This window comes from Gracilinanus agilis, chromosome 2 (assembly GCF_016433145.1).
Source record: "Gracilinanus agilis isolate LMUSP501 chromosome 2, AgileGrace, whole genome shotgun sequence".
NCBI lineage: Eukaryota > Metazoa > Chordata > Mammalia > Didelphimorphia > Didelphidae > Gracilinanus > Gracilinanus agilis.
In genome coordinates, this window is record NC_058131.1 from 691,206,313 (window position 1) to 691,230,167 (window position 23,855).

At 38.0% G+C, this 23,855-nt stretch overlaps 1 protein-coding gene across 1 annotated transcript in view; it reads right to left on the reverse strand.

Annotated features, from left to right (window-relative positions):
• SCAPER (S-phase cyclin A associated protein in the ER) overlaps positions 1–23,855 on the reverse strand; it is a 388,867-nt gene that overhangs the window by 352,148 nt on the left and 12,864 nt on the right. Inside the window, exons 3-6 of the mRNA XM_044660293.1 lie at positions 19,755–19,825; positions 16,198–16,395; positions 3,030–3,130; positions 2,226–2,342 (exon numbers count right to left, since the gene is read on the reverse strand). Of these exons, the coding sequence (XP_044516228.1) occupies positions 2,226–2,342; positions 3,030–3,130; positions 16,198–16,395; positions 19,755–19,825 (487 nt within the window). The remainder of the gene's footprint in view (positions 1–2,225; positions 2,343–3,029; positions 3,131–16,197; positions 16,396–19,754; positions 19,826–23,855) is intronic.

A 23,855-nucleotide genomic window follows, 5' to 3' on the forward strand; every position in this document is an offset into this window, starting at 1 on the left:
CCTAATAGAATGTAAGTTCCTTGAGGACTAGGGCTGCTTAGCTTTCATCTTTGCATTCCCAGGACCCAGCACATGGCAGGCAATCACCCAGAGGCCGCAGGGACCAGCGCACAGCATGCACTGAATGAATGAAAAGATGATAATAAGGAAGAAATTCCAGGTCAAGGGCAAAGACTACTGACACAAAGACAAAGAAGGGTAGGATGAACCTGTTAACAGTTTGGAGGTAACAGAAGGGCACAAAAAGGCTAATGAGAAAGTTGTAATGGGTTGACTGGCACTCTTAGAGCTGGGTATTCAGAACATTGTTTTGGCAAATGAGTGGAGGATGGGCCAAAGAAGGGAGAGGCCAGAAGCACACAGAACAGTGCAGAAGCTCTTAGGATAACCTGACGAGTGATAGGAATCTGAACCAGGATGTAGGCAGTGAGAAACTAAAGGAAGGAACAGATATGAGATCATTGAAAATTAAATCTATTCCACACCCAGCAAACTGGCAAAAGAAAACAAAAAATAAAAAAGTAAATACTGGAAAGGTTATGCCAAGGGAAGCTCCACATTGCTGGTGGAGGGGGGAACCAGCACAATCATTCTCAAAAACAAATTCGAATTATGCCAATAAAGTGACTCAAAGATTCTGCTTCTGGCATATTCCCCCAAAAGGTCATTCTGACTACACACAATACTTTCTGTGGTAGCAAATAAACTGAAAACAAAGTAGATGTCTATAGATTAGTGAAGAGGTAACAAATATAATCAAACATTACTACTCCGTTGTAAGAAAACAAGGCATATGGTGGATAGAGAAAATAGATTACTATCAGCTGATGTAGAGTAAAATAAGTGAAGACAAAGAAACAAGATACCTAATGAATACAAAAATGTAAATGGAAAATACTACTACAAAATCAGGAAAGCTTAACATGGGGGCAGCTAGGTGGATCAGTAGATAGAGAACCAGGCCTGGAGATGGGAAGCCCTATGTTTCAATCTGGTCTCAGACAATTGTGTGACCCTGAGCAAGTCACTTAACCCCCACTGCCTAGCCCTTACTCCTCTTCTACCTTCTACCTTGGAACCAATGCAGAGTATTGATTCTAGGACAGAAGGTAAGGGTTTAAAAAACAAAGACCTAATGTGAAATCATAAATAACAAGATCAGTCCCAAAGAACATGGTGAGAAATCCCCTCCCTCTAATGCCATTTCAGAGTGAGGGTCTGAGAGTGTACGACACAACATATGACATCAAAATTTTTTTTCTGATGGGTAGATAGAAGGGTTTGCTAAAAAAAATTTATTCCTCTTTTTAAAAAAATTCTATTATAAGGAATATTTCTAGGGAAAGGGGAAAGAGGAAGGATGTAGGTGACATAAAAACAAAAATTATTGACAAAATCTATAAAAAATGATATCTATTAATTTTCTTCCTTTGAGATAGATTGTTCAGGAATATATCATCACATTTCCCATAAGATAAATTGACATTGTTTCATAGAAGATTTTTAAAAGAATATGCCAGTATAGAGTTATGGAATATCAGGGCTAAGAGGTCATTCAGTCCAACCTTCTTATTTTATATGTGAAGGAATAGAGACCCAGAACTTGCCCATGATCACAGTTGGAAAATGCAAAACAATGAACTGATTTCATTAAAGGAGGTGGAATGAAGCAGTGAAAAAAAGCCCTGGACTGAGACTGGGATGGCGGGATTTGAATCTGGATCTGCCTTATGACCTTGGCAATGGTCAAGCTTCCTCATCTGTGAAACTAGAGGGTTAGGTTGGATAGCCTCCTCTAAAGTCCCTTCCAACTCTAAGTCTATGAATATAGCCCTCACTTTTGCTTGCACACATGCTGATAATTGAATTTTTCCAAAATTTCTAAATTCTAGATTTATAAGTATATAAACATTATAAATATATAACACTGTCAGAACTCATTTTCTCAGAACAACTAAATACTCCTAAATTTTCAATGTCCAGTTTTCTTGAGCTTCTTTCTACATATACCAAGGAATCTGCTAAACAGAACATTATCATTTAGTCTCTCAATTTGTAGGCATTATTTGTTATATACATATCTTCTTTAGTAGAAGCAATCAGCAACATGGTAACAGAAATATGAATTAACAATCTAGGTCTGCACTAGTTCATAACATGAAGAAAAGTATTCCTAAATACTAGCAACAGGAGTATTTTTTCTTGAAAAGTTCTTTGTATCTTACCCAAAATTTAAACTTCTTCGAGCATTTGATGTCACATTGATTCTATCTGTTGATGGGCTGGGAATTACATGACGTCCTGGGGACATTTTCTTTACTTCCCATGCCAATGAAGTGGGCCTGAAATTCAAGATAAACTTAATTAATGTATCAAAAATGAACATGTAAGAGATTAGTTGCATTTTTATAGGTTAAAATATATCCATAACTCAACTGGTTCCAAGTGCCGCTCAACAGAAAGTTTTCCAGAATGCTAGGGAGAAGCAGCAAAGATGTCCAGTCTCATATTGTAAGCAAGACCACCACTACTACTAATTACTGTAAATCAGCATTTTTAGATAATTTTCTGATATATAATGTGTATTACACATTACCGCAGTGGACCCTATTATATAGCCCACTATCAGAGTAATCAAGAGAATACCATGCCCCCAACCCTGATCTGATTCAAATCAGTTGGGCTCTCCTTAGTATCAAGGCTTGGCTTTCTACAAGTCACTACTACCCCACTCTAATCTTCACAATTAGTAGCATGTCCCATCTGCCAAATAAATGAAAAGACCATGATACTGAAGACTGCTGCCTTGGCACCAGTCTGGACTATACTACACTGTATTCAAAGGTTTTCAGAATACCTAGAAATGCCAAAGGGCGCTAATGAGAATGAAAGTCTTCAGAATGCTCAGTGGCTCATGTTTTAGATTCTAATGTGCCATCTCAGAAACACAGGGGGTCAGGTCCAGCTCCCAACCTTTACCCTCTTAACCAAAATAAAAGGATAACTATATAATACCAAAATATCATTACCTGCTTTGAGCATCTGCCTTCTCCAGTTTTTCTTGAAGTTGTATCCAATCAATTAGGGCTTTGAAATCTCTTACATAGTTGTCCAGCATCATCAGCACCTCCTGATTGGGGCATATAATGTTTCTAATTACATTGTACTTTAAGATGAATGAAAAAACAAGGAAGATCCAAGTGTTGAATCAAACTTCTCAGGAACCAACTATGTTTGCATTATCTCTTCATACAGGGAATTAACATGTCCTTTAAGATTTTGCCTTTTTATCAGTCATAAAAGATTGGAGGTGCTGAGAAGAACAGCTTAGAGAATATATGGTGTTGCTGCTGTTCTTTCTTAATACCTTTCAAAATAGTCATTCAAGCTCAAAGAATGAGGGCAAAGTCTACTGTATAGAAAGTGACTGTGGGCAAGTCCCCCTAAGTGCCTCCTGGGTCCAAGTAAAATTAAGGAAGATCTTCCCAAAATTTTGGCTCATTTAAGGGAAGTACTGCCATAGGTCCAATGACTATTTAACCATTTTAAAAATACAACTCCCTAAAATGAATGAGGGAGTCATTTATGCCTATTTAAAATAGCATAAAAGTCCATTTAAAAGCTTTATCCACTTCAGAAAGCATAATTCTCAAGAACTAATCAGATTAGTTAATGAACAAAACTGCCACCTATATTTTGAATTTAAAATCTCAATTAACAATGGTATGTAAATTGGCTAATGTGGAAATACGTTTTTTGCAGGACTGCATATAAATAATGGGTATCATATTTCTTGCCTTCTCAATGAATAGGAGAGGGGCGGAGGGTAGGAGAGAAAATTTAGAATTTCATTAGCCCAGGGAGAAAGAAAGCTCTTCCCTTGGGAGCAGAGGTGTTCTTCATTCAGATTTCAATCTAGGCTTATTATGAGTCTAAAATGAGATAAATGATATAAATCACTTTGTAACCAGAAAGTCCTATATAAATGAAGGACAGTATCCAGAAGCTTTTCTCCTTAGTCTCTCTGCCTTTCCATTAGGTAGTAGACTCTGGGCAGAGTATATCATCTCTGTGGGACTCTCGGTTTCTCCATTTGTACTGAAAAGAAGCCAACAGTCAAGGAAACTGGACTGAGTCTTTACTCTGCCACAGACATCCTATGTGACAACACCTGTCAACCTGGGAGCTCTGGTGACCATCATTCCCTCCCTCCTCTTACTAAAGCTTTCAACATGCCCTGTTATATACAGCTAGAGGCTTTGACTGAAAAGTATCCTTAGAAAATGGCCTGAACGTGTACAAGCTATGACTCAGTTTAAGTGCCTGGTATACACAGAAAATTGTAGGTATATTTAGGTAGGGGCCCCAGAAGATTTGGTAGTGTGGGAAGAATGAGGATGCAAGGGATCTCCCTAGACTGTGTAACTGGTCCATAAAATGAAGAAAAGCCCAGGCAGACATGGGTCACCAAAATGGCCCAGTTCAGCCCCTGTGGTCTCTGAATAGGAAAAGAGCAAAAAGGAGAAAGGAGTATGTCAGTGGACCCAGAGTCTAGAGTGAGCCTTTGACATCCTGGGAGAGAAAGGCAATGCAAATATTACCATCTTCACTTAACAAATAGGCAAACCCAGGTTCATGTAGTTTAAATGACTTGTCAACAATCTGGAAACCAAGTGGCAGACCCAGGTCTAGAATTTGCAGCATCTGATTACCAGGCCAGGATTCTCTCCAACATACTATGTTAGAAAGTCATGTTTGACTATTGGGGGGGAGGAGGGGGAATGGTGGTGGTGGTGTACCTTTGGCTTTTAAACTGATTATCTCATAGGAAAACCATTTGAGCACTTTTAGCTATCGAGTCCTCAAACTATTACTAGTCTGAGATAATCACTGAAATATAATTGTCTTAAAATTTACTAACAACTATTAAAAATGATGCAATTGTTACAAAATGAGACAAAGAGCTCAGTGTCTCTACAAATTGTCTTAGGGCTAGTCTCCAAAAACATTACAGAGTTAAATGAATATAAATGGTATTGCTACATCTTTTATTCAGAAAGCTCTTACTTCTTTTATTTTAGTAAAACAAAGAAAAGCAAGAGCAGATTTTTGTTTTTTTTCTTTTATTTCTTATAATTCAAAAGCTCTTTCTACTATATCACAATAGGAGAGAATATAGAAAAATCTTAAAAATCTCTAAGAGGAAGTAGAAAGAAAAAAAAAGATAAGTTAAAGTATTCATATAGGAATGAATAATCCAATAAGCTATTGGTTAAGACCTAGGAAACGGAGCTTGGTATCCCTAAGACTGAGGCCCAATATATTGCTGCCAAACCCCCTTCCTCTGCTCACTGCATCACAACTAGAGAGGAAATATCCAGGAGAGAGGGCCTCTAAGTCCCTTCCAATTCAGGGGTTCCATGAGTCTATGCTTTAAAATATAGCCTTCCTATCATCAAATGAGCTTCCAAAGATAGAAGAAATTTGAAATGAATGTCTGTGGCGGGGAATTCTTTTAAAAATAGCTTACTGAACACAAAGACAAGATCACTGTGCTCTACTGCACACATTTGTCATAATTACTGTTATTTTACTTCTAATTCTCTTCTTTAGATAATCTGAAATTACATTAGTGTGACACCGTGTAATGTTCATCTGGCAGCAATTATGCCTTGGCCCCAATTCATAAATATATGGGTGGCAAAGAGAGTTTTTGGGAAGAAATGAGAACAAGACCTTCAACTAAAGTATCTATTCCTGTACATAAAGGGGTAGCTGAGTGATTGGGCACAAAGATAATAGCTACAGTTGAAATTTAAGTGCACAATATGTTGCAAGATCTTTGGGATTTACTCATGATAAAAGTCATACACACCATTTTCACTATATTGGAAAAGGCTCATTTTCTAATTTCCCAATGGAAAATATCAAGTAGGTATACAGATTACTGTCAGTTGGTTCAAAAACCAATACCTTCCTGAAACAGTTTTATCTTCCCAGTAGCACTGAATTTTCATTATGATTTTATATCAATTTACATATAGCAGCCAATATTATAAAGAACAGACTCAAGGATGGCAATACCACAATTTTCAAAAATGATGCTTAGTAACAACATTATTTCATATTTAAAAGGTATATTTTTCTTAAAAAGAATTCCCTGAACAAAGAAGTATTGTTTTCTTGCTATCAAAGGTAACTGGTTGGTGCCAATTCACTAGAAATAAAGGTCTAGTACAATCAAGAAAAGAATAAATTAAGTGTTTTAACAAACTACTTTCTCTCAATTCTACAAATACAATTTTAACTCTTTAAGTTCATTCAACTTAAATCACTAACATTGGAGATCAGAAAGATTGCATTCAGAATAAATTATCAAGAAAGTTTGCTTCTGATTTCACTTTTTTTGTTGCTAGAAAATGAAGAATGCACAATATAAGCAGCCGAATTTCTAATACTACAGTTGGTCCACAGAAAGTATATTTGATGGCTTAAACAACCTATTTTAAGGAATGTTTAGCTCAACATTATCAGAAGGGATCAGAGCACTACCACGCAGCTGTAATCTGAGTCATGTTTTACGAACAAGGGAATACAAACAAGACAAGCAGCTGGAGCGGCCCCATACTCACTGATGCACATCTTTCTCCCTAAAGCAATGAAGGCCATTTTGTCAAGCAGGATGAAGCTGAACAAAAGTAGCTCTGAAAGCAACATTACAGGCATCCAGATAACGACATATAGATGTACAGCTAAAATTACCAATTAGTTTACCAATTGGCTGCAACGGATTCGATTGGTTTGTAATTCATTCTAGTTACTGGCGCATACAGCAGGCTGGTTGGCGCCATCCCTTTGTCCTCCTGACACACAATACTGGTGCCTAGGCCCTGGGGCCCAGGACATCCACAGAGCTCCCTGGTTTACGTATAGTAGTTCATGTACTAGAATATACCTGATGGTGCCAAAGCAATGGAGACTTTTATCAGGTAGCAAGCAAAGCTCCAACAAAAGAAAATCTGTGTATGAGTGAGAGTTCTCCAAGACTCTAGGTAAGTTTTCAGTGTTGCTAGTTTTTCAGAACAACCCGGCCCACTTGGAAAGAAAATGTCCACTATGTACTTTTCCTAAAGGCCTAATAATAAATCCACCACAGATGCTTTCTATTTTAAGCCACAGCTCTGAAGAGCCTCTTCTATCCATTTTGATATAAGCTTCTAAATAGGAAGGTCAGGTTAAGTCAAACCAACAAGCACCTATGTTCTAGGCACTAAGATTTTTCACCATATCACAACTTATAAGTTAAAAACAACTATAGGATACCATCTACTTGCACTATAGTAAATATCTCCAAAATACACACCAGTGGGTCACCTGAATAACTTTCTGTTTGCTAAGGGAAACATCTTAATGCAATGACTAATTTCATTCTGTATTCTAATTTGTTCCTTAAAAATCCCTTACGATTTGGCCTGATCAGATTTTTTTTTTGCCAGCTAAAAGTTCTACATTTACTATTAAAATGGAAGGTCTGCCATAACTAAAAAAGATCCAAAGCCATGTGGCAGTAAAAATTTTATTTCCACGATGGACACTCCTGAGATGTTAGGTTTTTTAACAAGATCCAAGTAACATAAACAAGAGTGGTTCCGGGCTTGGCCAACTATGCAGACCCTTTTTTAAATATAAAAAGTCTTTATGGACTGCCATATGATAATGGCAATATATCAATACTGTTTATTGGGAAAATATAGAGCAAAAAAAAGCTACCAAGAATTCATTAACATTTTTAAATGAATTTTAATATTATTAATAGTTTCTAAATACATCTGAAAAATACCAATACATGTATAAGGAAAGACATTTGTTTAGTCTACAGAAGATATGTTTGTTTATTAAACTGAGTCATATTGCATATTTTGTTTGAGCTAAGTAGAGACCCAAATACCAATGCTTGAGGAAAGAGATTAGAAGATAGGATTTCACCTGGGACTTGAAGGAATCCAAGGAAAGAAGGAGGAAGAGAAGAAGAAGAGCATTCCAGGTAGGAGAAAGTGGCCAGAGTCAAGAGATGAAGTGTCTTATTCAAGAATCAGCAAAGAGGCCAGTGTCCCAAGATAGCAGAGACAGAGTAAGGTGTAAAAAGCCCAGAAGAGCTGGAGAGAGGACCAGAGGGATGACAGTCAGATCTGTGCTTTGGGAAGATTGACGTGGTAGCTGAATAGAAGCTGACCTAGATGGGGGAGAGGCTTAAGGTAGGCAGACCCCCCAGCAGGTAATTGGATTAGTGCAAGAATAAGGTGATGGGAGTCTGCACCATGGTGGTGACAGTGTCAGAGGAGAGAAGGGGGTATATACAAGAGGGATCATGAAGGAAACAGAAAGGATTTGGCAAGAGACTGAATATGAGAGGTGAAAGAGAATGAGGGACTGAAAAATGATTCTTAGGTTGAAAGCTTACATGACTGGGAAGGGGATGGTGGTGCTCTCAACAATAACAGCAAAGTCTGGAAACAGGGAGTAGTGACTTGGGAACAGAGGTAAGTTCAATTTTAGAAATGCTGAGTTTAAGATGTCTATGGGACTTCCATTTAGAATATCCAATAGGTAGCTGGAGATGCAAGTTTGGAAGAGAGTGGAGACTTTAAAGATGGACAAGCAGATTTGAGTATCAGCATAGACAGCAGAAGAGTTGATGAAATTACCAAGGGAAAGGGTATAGAGCAATGATAATGAACCTTTTAGAGATGCCCCTACCCAACCCTCCCACACTGAGTGCCACGAACCCCTCAGAGACCAAGTGCCCTATCCCCACTGAGTGCTGGGTGGGCCCTACCCCCCTTACTCTACCCAGGGGAGGGAGGAAGTGCTCCCACTGGGCTGCTGGGCAGAGGGGAGGGTGAAGTGAGGAATGTCCTCAGAAAGTGTAGAGAGGGAGAAGGGAGTGGTCTGAATGCTCCACTCCCCTCCAGCTCTGCCTCCTGTGAGCTGCCCACCTTCCCCACTGTGTGCTCCCACTGGCTGCTGGGTAGAGGGGTGGGGCATGTGAAAAATGTCTTCAGGTGCTGTGGAGAGGGGGAGGGGAACAGCTCTGCCTGAGTCCTTTGGCCTTTCTAGTAATGAACTCTGGGGCAGTGTGTGTGTGTGTGTTCACAGAGAGTGCTCTGCATGCCATCTTTGGCACCCATGCCGTAGGTTCACCACCACTGGTATAGAGGAAGAAAAGAAGAGAGCCCAGAACAGAGACTTGGGGGGATACTTCCCTGTAGAGGGTGTGACTTAGATGAAGCTCCAGGAAAGAAGACTGATCACTGAGAATAAAAATACAGAATACAGAACAAGCTCTACTCAAGGAGGAGTCAACAAGCATGGATGCTGAGTTTGTACAGAATGAATAGCTAGAGAATAAATGCAAACACAGACATTTCCTCTCCTCTCATTTATTCCCGACTTTTGTCATCGGATTTCCAGTCACGCCATTCAAATGAACCCACTCTCTACCAAATTACTAATGAACTGACAAATCGGAGGGACTTTTCTCAGTTCTCTCTGCCACACTGGACACTGCCCGCATTCTCTTCTGGACACTTGGTTTTTCAACTCTCTTTTCTCCTGGTTCTCCTCTTACCTGCCTGACTGCTCCTTCTCATCTGCTGATTCACTATCCATCACACATCCCATAACTATGGGCATGCTGTCCACTGCAAAATTCAGTCCAAGGCCCTCTCCCCCTCATCTCCCTCCATACACTCTTTCAGTAACCTCATTACTGGTCCCCCATCCACTCACTTCCAACACACTCCTTACCTTCCCAGACCATGCAAGCCAGGGTGCAAGCAGAGCAGAAGCCTGAAATGGAGGATGCCTCAACTATTTATTATAGTTTTTATGTATTTCTTAACAATTTAACAGGTATCAACTGGGTTAACCATTTTTATTCAGTTTTTATCTTTAGGGGATCACCAATGAAGTTTTTGAGACTGATATCCTAATTCCATTTCCCCCATAAGACCTATGGTTATTATTGTGTGATTTTGCATCATGTGGTGCCAAGTTATAGCAGGAACTGCCCATATAATCCTGGAGGTAGGGGGAAGAAATGGATCTTTAATGAAACAGAAGACTTTTAAGCACTTGGTTGTCTACCTTCCACAACACAAAGGAACTATAAGACTACGACTACAAATACGCTTTACAGGGGGCAGCTGGGTAGCTCAGTGGATTGAGAGCCAGGCCTAGAGATGGGAGGTCCTGGGTTCAAATCTGGCCTCAGACATTTCCCAGCTGTGTGACCCTGGGCAAGTCACTTGACCCCCATTGCCTACCCTTACCACTCTTCTGCCTTGGAGCCAATACACAGTATTGACTCCAAGACGGAAGGTAAGAGTTTTATAAAAAAAAAATTACTCTTTACAAAAATAAACACAGACCCAATTTTGAGAAACATTAATTGTTCATGTGAAGTCCAGCTAAAATCATAAAAATAACAATTTATTCCACAGATCAGACTGCCTAACAATTATTTTATAAAATTACAACATCAAAATTTACTTGCGGAACAATAGGTCAAAACCCTCAAAGATAATGAAAAAAGTGCGAAGCACCAAATTTCGAACCACAATACTAAGTAATAATTATTAAAAACATTTTGGTACTGGTTAAGAAACAGAATGACAGTTAGGGGAATAAAAGAGGTACACAACATGCAAAAGCAAACAAATCTGGTAACCTAGTGTTTAAAAACTGAGCAGAGGACTTATCATTTGACAAAATCTGCTGGGGAAACCGTAAAGCAGTTTGGCAGAAATTAGATTTAGACTAAAACTTTAAACTATATACCAAAACAAGCTCCAAGATATACCAATGGAAACATGATTTGCATATGAAAGGCCACATTATGAACCAAATGGAGGAGCTAGGAAGAAATTAACTTGGATTTTGGGATTCTAAGAATTTATGATCAAGTAAGAGATATCAAGGATTACAGAAAACAAAACAGGCAATTTTGACTAAATAAAATTTTAAATTTTTTTTTTACACAAATAATACCAATGCAACTAAGATGAAGGGAAACATGTATTCAAGGGAAAATATCTTTGCAGAAATTTTTTCTGAAAAAGTTCTCACCACCAAAATATCTAAGAAAAAAATTCAAATCTATAAAAATAAAAGTCAATTCCCAATGATAAATGGCCAACATATATGAATGATCAATTCTCAAGGGAAGAAATTCAAACCATTAATAGCTATATGAAAAAATGCTCCAAATCATAAAAATTAGAAAACCCAAATTAAAGCAACTATCTCATGTCCAATAAAATGGTGAAGCTGACAAAAAAAGTAAAATTACAACTGTTGGAGAGGTTTCAGAAAAATAGGCATATTAATGTGCTGCTGGTGGACCTAACTGGTCCAGCATTCTGGGAAACAATTTGGTTGAACAATGCCCTCTCCCCACCCAAATATGTCACTAAACCATGCATACACTGTAACAGAGTAAAACCTCTACCAAGTCTAATCCTGCAAAGAGATCAGAGACGGAGAAAAAAGGACCAAAATGTCTTAAAAAAAGTTTATATGTGTATATATATACATATATATACACATACATACATACACACACACACTGTTTTGGGTTGTCAAATAACTGGAAACTAGGGGCAGTGGACAAACAAATGGTACACAAATACCATAGAATATTCTTGAGCCATAAGAAATAACAAAACGGACAATTTCAGGGAAAACTTGGAAGATATACATGAACTTAACAAATTGCCCTCTCTGCTTCAGTGAATTGCCCTCTTCTTACTAATGTTTGCTACTGTCTCCTGGTTCTTCTTCTACTTATTTAACTGCTCCTTTTTAGTCTCCTTTGTTCATATTCCTCCTTATGATACCTACTACCTGTGGGTGTCCCCCAAAGTGTAGTCATGGGTCCTCTTCTCTTCTCTGTCCATAGTATCTCCCTTGATAATCTGTTTAATCAGCCCTAATCTCTCTCCTGACCTCTTCGCTCCTGTTATCAATTTCCTATAAGACATGTTAAGCTGGATGTCCAACCATCCACATCTTCAACATGTCTACAAGTGAATTTATTATAACCCCCCTCAAGTTCTCCCCTTTTGCCAGCATTGCTATTATTATCAAGAGCATCCCCATCCTCACAGTCCCCCAAGGCCTGGACCTTCACATACACTCACTCTACCTATTGCTAAGCCTCATTATTTCTACTTCACCACCTCTCATCTATGCCCCGCTTCTCTCCACTCACAAAATCCACCACCCTATTGCAGGCCCTCAGCACCTCAAACCTGCACTGTTGCTTCACATTTCTGGTGAATCCCCTTATCTCCAATCCCTCCCAGCTGCATCTCAAGTGCTGATCTGACAACATCACACCCCTGAATCAGTAAGCTCTAGTGCTTCTCACTACCTCCAGGATTAATCAAAAAATCCTCTGGGTCTTTTAAAGACCTTCAGCGCTGAGTTCCTTTTGTTTTTAATATACTTTCATTTTCATCTGTTCCCATTTTTGGTATTCCTTATTCTAGACCAGTGATTCCCAAAATGGGCGCCACCGCCCCCTGGTGGGTGCTGCAGCGATCCAGGGTAGCAGTGATGGCCACAGGTGCATTTGGGGGCAGTGAATTACTGTAAGGGGGCAGTGATAGTATGTGACAGGGGGTGCTAAGTAATATTTTTTCTGGAAAGGGGGCGGTAGGCCAAAAAAGTTTGGGAACCACTGATTTAGACAGTCGAGCTTTCTACACCATCTGAGTCTTTTACTGGCTGCCCCCACACCACAATTCCACCTCCTGGCTTCCCTCAAGCCTGAGCTCATTTTTTACTTTCAGTGAAAGGACCCTCTTCCCAACCCAAACCTTCCCATTGTTTCCCCCAGAACTTACCATTTAGGCATATATAGTGTGGAGTACATAGCTATTTATGTGTGGCCTCAACATTAGAATGCGATCTCTTGACAGGTCAGGACTTTGGCCTGTTTGGGCTATAGAACTTAGCCCAGGGCCTGGCACAAAATAAATACTAAATAAAATGCTTGTTGACTGACTGAGTGAATAGTGAAGAAACCAGAACTAAGATAATCATTTATATCATAACAATATGATGAAGAAAAACAACTTACAAAGATGTGAGAACTTTACCAAGGCAATGGCTAATCCTGATACCAGAGGAATAAAGACGTACATCACCCACCTTGTGACAGAGAGAAGAAGAATTCACAACAACTAAGGCACACATTTCTGGATATGGTCAATGAGAATGTAGACTTTGCTTAATTATATATAGTAGTTAACAACTGTTTTCATTTTGTTTCTTTGGTGGGGAGGAGGATGAATTAGGGAAAGAGAGTAAAAGGGGAAAAATGTTTTTAATTGAAAAAATGATCTGAAGACAAAATAATAATAATAATTTTTCAAACAAACACTAAGAATAGCATTGAAGGGAGAAAAAAGTCCTAAGAGGGCAACATGAAGCCATGAGAGGCACATATGAATGACACTTTGACTGGTGAAAGGAAGAACATGGTAAAGGAAGGAAAGAAAGAATTCTTATTAGCTGATTATCTGCACATTATCCTCAGGCCTGGTTTACAAACAATGACAACTGGCATTTCTAAGACACTTGAAAGACTGAAACACAGTAGGTTCTTAAGGCATGCTGATTGAGTTATCAGTTCCATAAACTAGCTCATTTGCAATGCCAGGTGCTAGCAAAGCTGCCCAATGACAGAGAGCTCCTTATTGCCTATTGCTAATAGTTTGAGTTCCTTCAAAGGAAATGCCTCTGATATATGCACAATGAAAACAACGACTTTTCTACAGATCCTATTTTAAAAAGGGAGGAAGAATTTTCCCAAAAGAAAATCAAGATGGCTAATTTTCACTGAAAGTATTATTTAACTTCTGTGATGTCAATTCTTTATCTGCACAGAGCCCTGAAAATAGGTTCTTCTTTGTTTCCTACGTTGTTCAGGTTGTCTCAAAGAATCCTCATATTCCACAAAGAAGGGGCTGGCTATATTCCTTTCCTACTAGCTTGGAACACCAAAGTGAAACCCACCAGTCCAAGTAATCTGCCAAGACTATAGTGCTAGAGGCAAGGTATTCTTATCGCTTTCTTCAGAGATAATGAAATGGAGCCATCTCAGAGACTTTGGCCCAGGGGCACAGATAAGGGTCAGTAGCAGGATTCACCATGACCTTTTCAGTCCCCAGGCCAGGCTTTACACACTAGGCTCCATGGCCTCTCATGCAATGGACTGGCCTATTTCAGTGGACAAGAGGTCAATCAGGAGTCAGCCAGCTAATCAGTTAACTAGCATTTATTAATTGAATATCTACTAGGGACCAGACACTGAGCTAAGAGTCAGAAATAGACTGAAGATGTCTATAAGGATAGATGACAAATAATCTGAAACTCTGGACTAGCCCTAGCACCACCAAGGCACAGTGAAAAAGTTAAGAGAGCTCTGAACTTGCAATCAAGGGACTTGAGTTCAATTCCCAGCTCAGCAGCTCAGGCTATATAACCTTTTGGTCAATTCAATGTTCTCACTGGGTTACTGTTCCCTCATCTGCAAAACGAAATTATTAGGCTGAATTCTCTCTGGGTCATCTTATAGATTACCCAAACTTTCTCTGGTTCTAGGATTCCAAGGTATCCATTGAAGCCTTACCATGTTTGGTCAGAATCCCAGGTAGAGCAAATGCAATCTGGAAAGAAGATAGGAAACAACTTTCCCAATATGAGAATGAATCTAATTTGCTATCAATTATATTACAAATTTCAATTCTTCAACATGTCATAGAATCTGTTATTTCATAAATGTAGATACTCAGCCACAGTAATATAGATAGTTCCAGTCTGTAGCCACACAGCATCAGAAGAACACTGATGTAAAAAAAGACAAGTTCTAGTTCCAATGAGAAGGCTAGGGTCCTTAAAAAACGCTGCCCTACTTCCCAAATGCAATCTAGCTTGCTCTCTTCCACCAATTTAATTCTGGACACATCTCACTCTATAGCTGCAGTTTCAATTCAAGATAGAAGTATTGCTAGTACAACACAGTGGGCTGTTCAACCAATTATGATTATGAGGATGAGATCTCTGCAAGCCAAGAATCAGATTCTACTTCAAAATAGACCATTTTTCTTAAGCATAAAACATTTTCTGTGCTAAAAACATTAAAATGTGGTCATTTAGCCACCAATTTGGAAACTTGTAGCTACTGTTCATTCTGAAACCTGCTTTTGATATTTATACACTAATTTCAAATGTAATTTGGCTGTTCTTGGTTTAGATGGAAAAACAGATTCCTGTGATAAGATGTGAGTTCACTTTAGACCCTATTTCAAAGACTGACTAATGATTTCCAGAGTTTGTTGAGCTTTTATTCATGTTTAATGTAAAAGGAAAAGCTGTCCCTAATATTTCCGTAAAGATCTACTGTTCTGGTTTTTCTCAATTTTTATGATAGTTTTATTCATCATAAAGCAATATAGTATATAATTTATACTTATTAAAAGGATCACACAACTGAATTTTTATGTTTTGGTTCTCTGTTTAATATCCACTACAAACTTAAGATTATCTAAAATTAGAAAACACACCTTACAATGACATCCCACCCAGACGTTGTTTATGCTTGGCCATCAATCTCACTTTTTCTCCCAGCAGAGTGAATTAGAAGAGTGATAACTATCTCAGCCCAAAGGGTACAATGTATAATTAAGACATTAAACAGGAAACCAAAGAATGTGAAAACAGACAGAATCCCGCTAGTGCCACCTATAGCAGAAATGGAGAATGCAGCTAAGATTTTTCAAAACAAAATAATACTATGACAGGCAGTTGACTTCAATCCATTGCATCTTACAGGGAGCCATTACAGCTTTATAGAAAACTGAATGGGGAAAGTCATAACAAGCTAGTTCAAGAAATGAATATGCTTTTTCATGAGAAGGGAGGATTCAAAACTAAGCCATTATCTTGGTTTGCACCAAACCAAAAGACAAATAGTAATTTCTAATAGACACAACTAATATTGGGGGTTTTTAAGTGGTAAAGAGGCAAAATAAGATACAGGGGATGCCTTGACAATATTAGTTCAAAAATATTCAAGAGAATAATGTAGACGGCCTAAACTGAAGCATTAGACCTCATAATGAACCTTACCTTACATTCCACCACACTCTGATCTGATTCACAAGTAACATAAATTTCGTCTACTGCTCGTCGAAGATTGTCAAAAAGGAATGCCCAATACCGAGCTCTTAGGTCAATTTTCCGTGGGTGCCTGGTTTTAGTGGGACTTTTCTCAAAATGTTTCTCTCCAGCTGAGGATGATGTTATTTTACAATCTACTGTAACATTCTAAAGAAAATGAAAAAAATATGAAAAACATTTTTATTGCCAAGAGATTTAATTTTATGTAATATACATTTAACACACTGAAACATTTTGGACAAAGTAGTATTTTTTCAAGTTACACTATATTAGATATATTGTAACTAAAACAAAGTCTCTCGCCTTAAACCAAAGGAATGGGTTTGATGGGTAACATATTTTGTTTCAAATATTATTTGGCAAATATTTAGGTCAGTTTCAATAGTTGAAAATATTCTGAAAACAAAAAGAATAGTCATAGATGTGGTTCCTTGTTTAATGGAACACAAATCCAAAGATTCCTCAAAGCATGGCAGTGACTCTGGATTCTCAAAGGCCTGTCAGCTAGTTTAACACAAGCTCTGAAAGTTCCTACCATGGCAGATATGCTTCCAGGATGCTGACAAGTTATTCTCTAAGGCCAGACCAGCTAAATGCGGCGAAGTCAATTCTCAAAATGAGGTAGTGAATTTTTTGTTCATAGCAATTCATAAAATTATCTACTAATACAGAGAGGGGTTGGAAATCAGCATCATTTGTGACTGCAAGGGTGGGTATGCTCACAGATCACAAACCTATGCTAAGTAGAGCACAGATATTGATCTTCAAATGTTAGTCCTAGATCACTGAGTACCAGACTTGGAGTCAGAAAAGTACAGGGTCAGATTCCATTTCATACACTTACTAATGAAATGATCATAGACAAGCTGCTTAACCTCTCTAAACCTCAAGCCTCTCATCTGTAAACAAAAGCATTAATCCATAGAATACCTACCTATTAGGGATGCTATGAGGTTCAAATGAGATAACAATGCCACAAGAGAAATAGCAATTATTCACTTTATATACTAAACTTGCTTGCTTTAACTCCAAAATGAGTTGACACAAATCTAATAAGCACTATGTGTAGAACCAATGCCTGAATTTCACCTAAAACTATTTCTCCCAAGATAAGTAAAAACTATACTGAATACTAGAAAGAAGTAAAAAAAAAAGAAGTCTGAGCATAATTAGAATCACCTATAAAGAGACATCCTTCTAAATACAGAATTTCAGAAAATGTTTGCAAACTAATGGGTAAAACAAGATTAATATGAAAGAAAAGAAGACATGCACTATCACTGAGTTTTCTAAGTGGGAAATTCAAAATTTATTTTTATCACCAAGTATGAAACTAGACATCACTCCCTGATATTTACAAATTGAACTAAAATTAAAATGTGACCTATTCCAGCACAGGCAATAATCTATGCCAGCTGGGTCTGTTAATGGAAGACACCCCACCTGTAGGAACATCGACCTACAGATGTTATACTTTTGAACGTCATGTTTCAGCCCTGCTATTAGTCTTATGTTGCTTTCCATCTATTACAAACATTCTCTTCCCACAGGGGAATCTTTTGTAACTACTACTGATTTCATTACAGAATCTACAAAGAAGCCAGAATCACTGTCACAAAAAAAAAAAAGAAAAAAGAAAAAAAAAAGAAAGAAAAGCAAAATCCTATGAGATGGAGATGGGTTTTTCTCTACTACATCTCCTGCATACCCAACCTCCATTGTCATAGTGAAGAATATCATCACCTCACTGACCTCCAACACCTGGAGATTAAATCTCAACTAAGTATTATTCTTTATTCTATAAGTCTAAATAACTGACAAATCATTTTTTTTCTAGACACTATTTCCTCAGTTTGGTTCATTTGTCATCGTCTGCTTGAACCAAATAAAAGTCATGAAACATGGGCTCTAATTCAGGCCCTACTGATTACTACGAAGATCACTTGACCCCCAGCTTCCTCAGCAGTAAAATGAGAGTTGAATTAGATAATCTCCAAGGACCTTCAAGTGAGAAAAGTCTGATTCTAAAACTACCACAAACACTGCCTTCACTAGAGTTCCCTCCTTCTTGCCAATAAATCTATTCTCATCTCCACTCCAATTATAATCTTTCATCCTCACGTTAATTTAAATCATTCCATTTAAAAGTCCTACACTGTCCCAGTTTGCTACCTCACTGTGAATCAAATATCAGTGTCTCAAAGTGCTTTACCAACATGGCTTAAACTTTCTTTCACAGCCTCTATAGACCACAACACTACTCTGACCTCAACTACAAATTGTCCATATATCTAGAATATTCGGCCTCAAACAGTCTGGTAGGTCGTTTCTCTCCCATTACTTAAAAGGCTTCCAGAATCCTACCTGATACTTCTTCTACACAAAAGAAGAATGTTATACCCCCACTTTTCATTCATCTCTTACTAGGGAGGTCTCTCTAGTCATCTTCCTATGGTGCACTTTACCTTGATTTGTATACAATGTGAATACTTACATATTAGCTTACATTCTTACTCCATTTCTCCAACCAATCTCACCTCCTGCATGATTATGTAAATGCTGACTTTCTAAAATGGTAAGCTCCTTAGGGGCAGGGATTAGTCTACATAACTCAATCTGTATGATTCTTTGTTCTATGAATATTGGTTTTTAAAGAACTACTCTGAAATTTTCTCAATTTTGCCACATCTTTCCACAAATTTGGCTCATACAACACCTGAGTGTAACCAGTAATTATTCACAGTGCCAGCTTAGGCCTTTCTAGTTTCACCAATGCCAGAAAGGGAACAGGAATATTTATCAATCATCTATTTCAGTGATAAAGCACAGGACCTATAATCAGGAAGACCTGAGTTCAAATTCAGCATTAGCCATTTATTACTTAACATCTCTGTGCCTCAATTTCCTCATCTGTGAAATGCAGATAATAGCATCAATAGCATAGGGCTATTGTGAGACTCAAATGAGTGGACATATATATTTTTTAAAAATGTATAAACTTTAAAGTATTATGTAAATGCTATTTGTTATTATCATCATTAGTTGTAGTAGTTTAAAAATTCCAAAATCAAAGGCATAAAACAAAAAAAATCAAAAAAACTTTTTGTGAAAAGAAAAAAAATACCCATCTTTACAATGCAAGATGTCACATATAGTGGGATAAACTTGTGTTCTGATACCCTAAAATTAGGTTAAGAAACTGAGGTCTTAAGTGACTTGCCCAAAGTCATCAACAGGACAGAAAGGAAGAAAATCCAAGTTTCAAAACTCTAGTGCAGGAGTCCTTCCAAAACACAACTGCTTCAATTAGGAAAGAGCAATAAAAGTACACACAAAAAAAATCAATGAAATACAATGCATTACCTTATGAAATATACTTAACTGCATTAAAATTCAAATTTGTAAAACAAAATGTGCAATATGTAATTTCTGAGTCATTAGATCCATATATCATAAAATTAAGGAGATAGGTTGAAAGTCATTAAGGAGAAATGTTTATACTACACCTGTTTAGCAGTTTTATGTGTGCCCTGAATTGTTCTCTTAGATTTTCCACCAGTTTGCCATTTAGATTTCCCTTCAATAAAGCAAAAAAGGTTGTCATTTATATAGAAATCATTTCAATTAACTCATTCAAACATCTAAAGACTTATCCTCCTTACTGTCTGCAGCATTAAAAAGATATTCACTTTTATTTGTTATGGTACTAGAAATTCTACAAATTGTAATGAGAGAAAAAAGCTATTAGTGGAAGGAGTTATGGACCCTCTCTTCAGCAGCCTAACGAAAACTACAGTCTCCTATTTCAGAATAAAATAATGTTTTACAATGAAAGGCATCGATTATACAAAATAAACATAAAAATATTTTAAAAACAAATTCATGAACCCCAAGTTAAGAACCCCATGCAACAGTAAAATTATTAGGGAAGTCATTAATTGCAAATAACATTAGAGTATATCTTAAAAAACCAGTTATTTCAAGAAAATAAATTATAGAGCCAATAAATACTTTTTTGTAAAGATGCAAAATACAAGATTAATCTATATAAATCAGTTGGATTCTTATTTACTAACAACAAAGAAAAAATTATAAAAAAGACTTTATAATAACAAAAACTATTAAACTTCTGGGAATTAATCTACTATGTGTATATACAGGAGATTAATATATATTACAATATGACACCTAAAAAACTAAAAAAACTAAAAAACAAATGAAGACCATTTGTCAATCAAAAATGAGTAGGATTGGGGGCAGCTGGGTAGCTCAGTGGAATGAGAGTCAGGCCTAGAGGCAGGAGGTCCTAGGTTCAAATCCAGCCCCAGATACTTCCCAGCTGTGTGACCCTGGGCTAGTCACTTGACCCCCATTGCCCACCCTTACCACTCTTCCACCTAGGAGCCAATACACAGAAGTTAAGGGTTTTAAAAAATGAGTAGGATTGATATATTAAAATTACAGTACTCTCCAAATAATTTATATAGTTAAATAGTATCAATCAAAATACCATAAGTTTTCCTTATTGAACTGGATAAAAACATAATGAAATTTACATGTTAAAACAGTAAGACTAACAAGAGATATGCAGAAACAAATGGCTCAGGGGTAACTTTCCACTCTCAAATTGAAAGGTTTATTACAAAAGACTAATTATTATAGCTTTTGCATAGTATTTTATGGGTTTTCAAAGTGCTTTCCACCTGTCATCTCATTTGATTCTTTTTTAATTTCTTTAATCAGCATAAATCCACCTCTTCTCTTCTCCCTCACTGCCTCCCCTGAATTGAGAAAGGAAAACAAAACACACCCCTGTCACAAATGTGTACAAGCATAATAAATTTCCACCACAGTCAAGTAAGAGAAAGAGGGGTAGAGAGGAGGAAGAAGGAAAAGGGGAGAGAGGGGAAGGGGGTACAAAGAGAGAAGGAGGAAGAGAGGGAAAGGGACAGAGACAGAGAGAGAGGAGAGCAGGAGAAAGAGAGGGAGAGAGAGTCCTTCTGCAATGAGCCCTTCACCTCGAGATCTGGAGGTTGGTAGCCAGTTACCTCCTAAGTCAGTGATGGTGAACCTATGGCATAGAATGCCAAAGACGGCACAGCACATGGTCACTCACCCCACACACATGCACAATTCGTTACTAGAGAGGCAGAGGGCTTCAGGTGGAGCTGCTCCTCTCCCCTTCTCTACTTCCCTGATGACATTTTTCACATCATCTGCCCCTCTGCCCAGCAACCCAAAGGCAGCACACAGGGGATATGATGGGCAGGTCACAGAAGGCAGAGCTATAGGGAAATGGAGGGCTTAGGCCACTCCCCCCTCCCTCTCTACCTTGGCTGAGAACATTCCTCACTTCCCCCACCCCTCCACCCAGCAGCCCAATGAGAGCCCTTTCTCCCTCCCCTGGGTGGAGTAAGGTGGGGCGGGGCACCCCCAGCACTCCACAGGACTGGGGGAGCAATGGCAGATCATAAGGCCTGGGGGGAGGGGGGGGTTGCAGGGGATGGGGACAGGGTCCTGTACTCCATCTCTAAAAGGTTCACCATCACTGGCCTAAGTCCTCTGCAATTGTGATTGTTCATCATACTGAGCAGAATTCTTAAATCTTTCAAAGCTGTTAGTTTTATTGTTGTCATTGTATAAACTGTCTGATAAAACTTTTTTTAAAATCCTTACTGGACTGAAGATCCAATCAGTTAATAGAAGCCTTCTCAGTTCCTGAAATCGCCTCTTTCATAGCTTTTTAGAGCATTAGAGTATTCCATCAAATTTATGTACAACTTATTTATCCATTATATGGCTGATGGGCATTCCTATACTTCCCAAACTTTTGCACCACATAAAGAACTATATTTTTCAACATTCTTTATAGTTTGCTTTGCTTAGAACTGCTCTATCTCTAATCTTATTTCCTTCTCAGCCTCTCTTTTCTCTTCTTTCCTTTCCCTCTTGTATTGTTACCCTTTGAGGAAAATGTGCTTCTATTCCCAATTTGGAATATGTGTATTCTTCCATTTTTTTAATCAATTCAGATGAGAGGGACATTCAAGTGTCTGCTGCTACCCTCATCCTTTCCTTGTCTTTACACATTCTACTTATATACTCCAATTACACGAGATGATTTCCCCTAACCTCTCTCTTACCTCCCCCTTTACCCAGTGTATTCCTCTTCCTCTTTCTCTTTTTTGGCCCATTCTTTCAGACTGATTTTCTGACACTGGAATTGTGTTAAGGCCAGGCTCTCAAGGAAATGTCTGGACCATTCCTGATCCTGCTTGTTGTCCTGTTTTCTGCTTTCTAGGTGTACTGAATATTGCCTTATTCCAGGACTTTAGGGACAGTTCAGCCGGAGAATCCACAAATTTTGTTTACTCAAAGCTGTCTGATAAAGGGTAAAGTCTGAGGGCTGTCCTCATGGTCTCAGCTCTGCTAGTTTCGGAGCTGGGTTTGGCTCTGAGCAACACAACTGTGAGTTTGCTTCATACAGAAGCGCCAGTAGACTGCTATGATATTCAGTCCCAGTCAGCCAGCTAGAAAGCCCTGTAGGATCAGAATAACAGAACTGCAGGCTTCCCCCTTTCGGTGGGCTTCCTGTCTTTGTATTCCACTGCAGACTTGAGACTAGACTAAGGGCATAGTTGTAAGGTACATGTACACTGTATTGTTTCTTCCTACTCTGCCATCTTAGTTGTCTCTCCATTAGCTGACTTATATAAGGTCATAACTAATATGTGGTGGAGCCAGGACATGAATTCAAGTTTTTCAATCCCAATTCTAATGGCTTTTTTCATTACAAGATGGAAAGATTATTTTTTTCCGATAAGAACTATTCAGCAATGAAAGGGGTTACATCAATGGCAGTGAGCACACTGTCAGTATCAGAATTCATTCAAGGCTAAAATTCTATATTTTGGAAAGGTTATGGGAAGTTTTTTTCTTTGGATGGGAGGTTTCATCAGAAAGATTCTATCTTGAAACTAAGAAAAAGTGTATTTTTTTTGACTACTCAACTAAAAACTCAAATTCCAAAAGCACCAAAAGTAATGAATTAATAATTTAAAGTTTAATTAAAAGATTCAATACTGAAATTAATAGAAATTTGGACTCCACACTAAAAGAAATTATTCAGCAAAACTGCCCTGAAGTTCTACAACAAGAGGGCAATATAGACATTAAAAGGATCCATAGATCATCCTCTACACTAGACCCTGAAAAGACAACCCCCAGGATATAATAGCCAAATTCAAGAGCTTCCAAGTAAAAGAAAAAAATTTTACAAGAAGCCAGAAAGAGACAATTCAGATATCAAGGAGCACCAATCAAGATCACACGGGATCTGGCAGCCTCCACACTAAAAGACCACAAGGCTTGGAATATGATATTCAGAAAGGCAAGAGAACTGGGTCTACAACCAAGGATCACCTACCCATAAAAACTGACAATATACTTCCAGGGAAAAGTTTGGGCATTCAACAAGATAGAAGATTTCCAAGTATTTGCACAGAAAAGACCAGGACTAAATGGAAAGTTCGATATCCAACCACAAAAATCAAGGGAAACATGATTCCTATGTGGACAAATTTTATGTATAATTCTCTGTAGTGAAC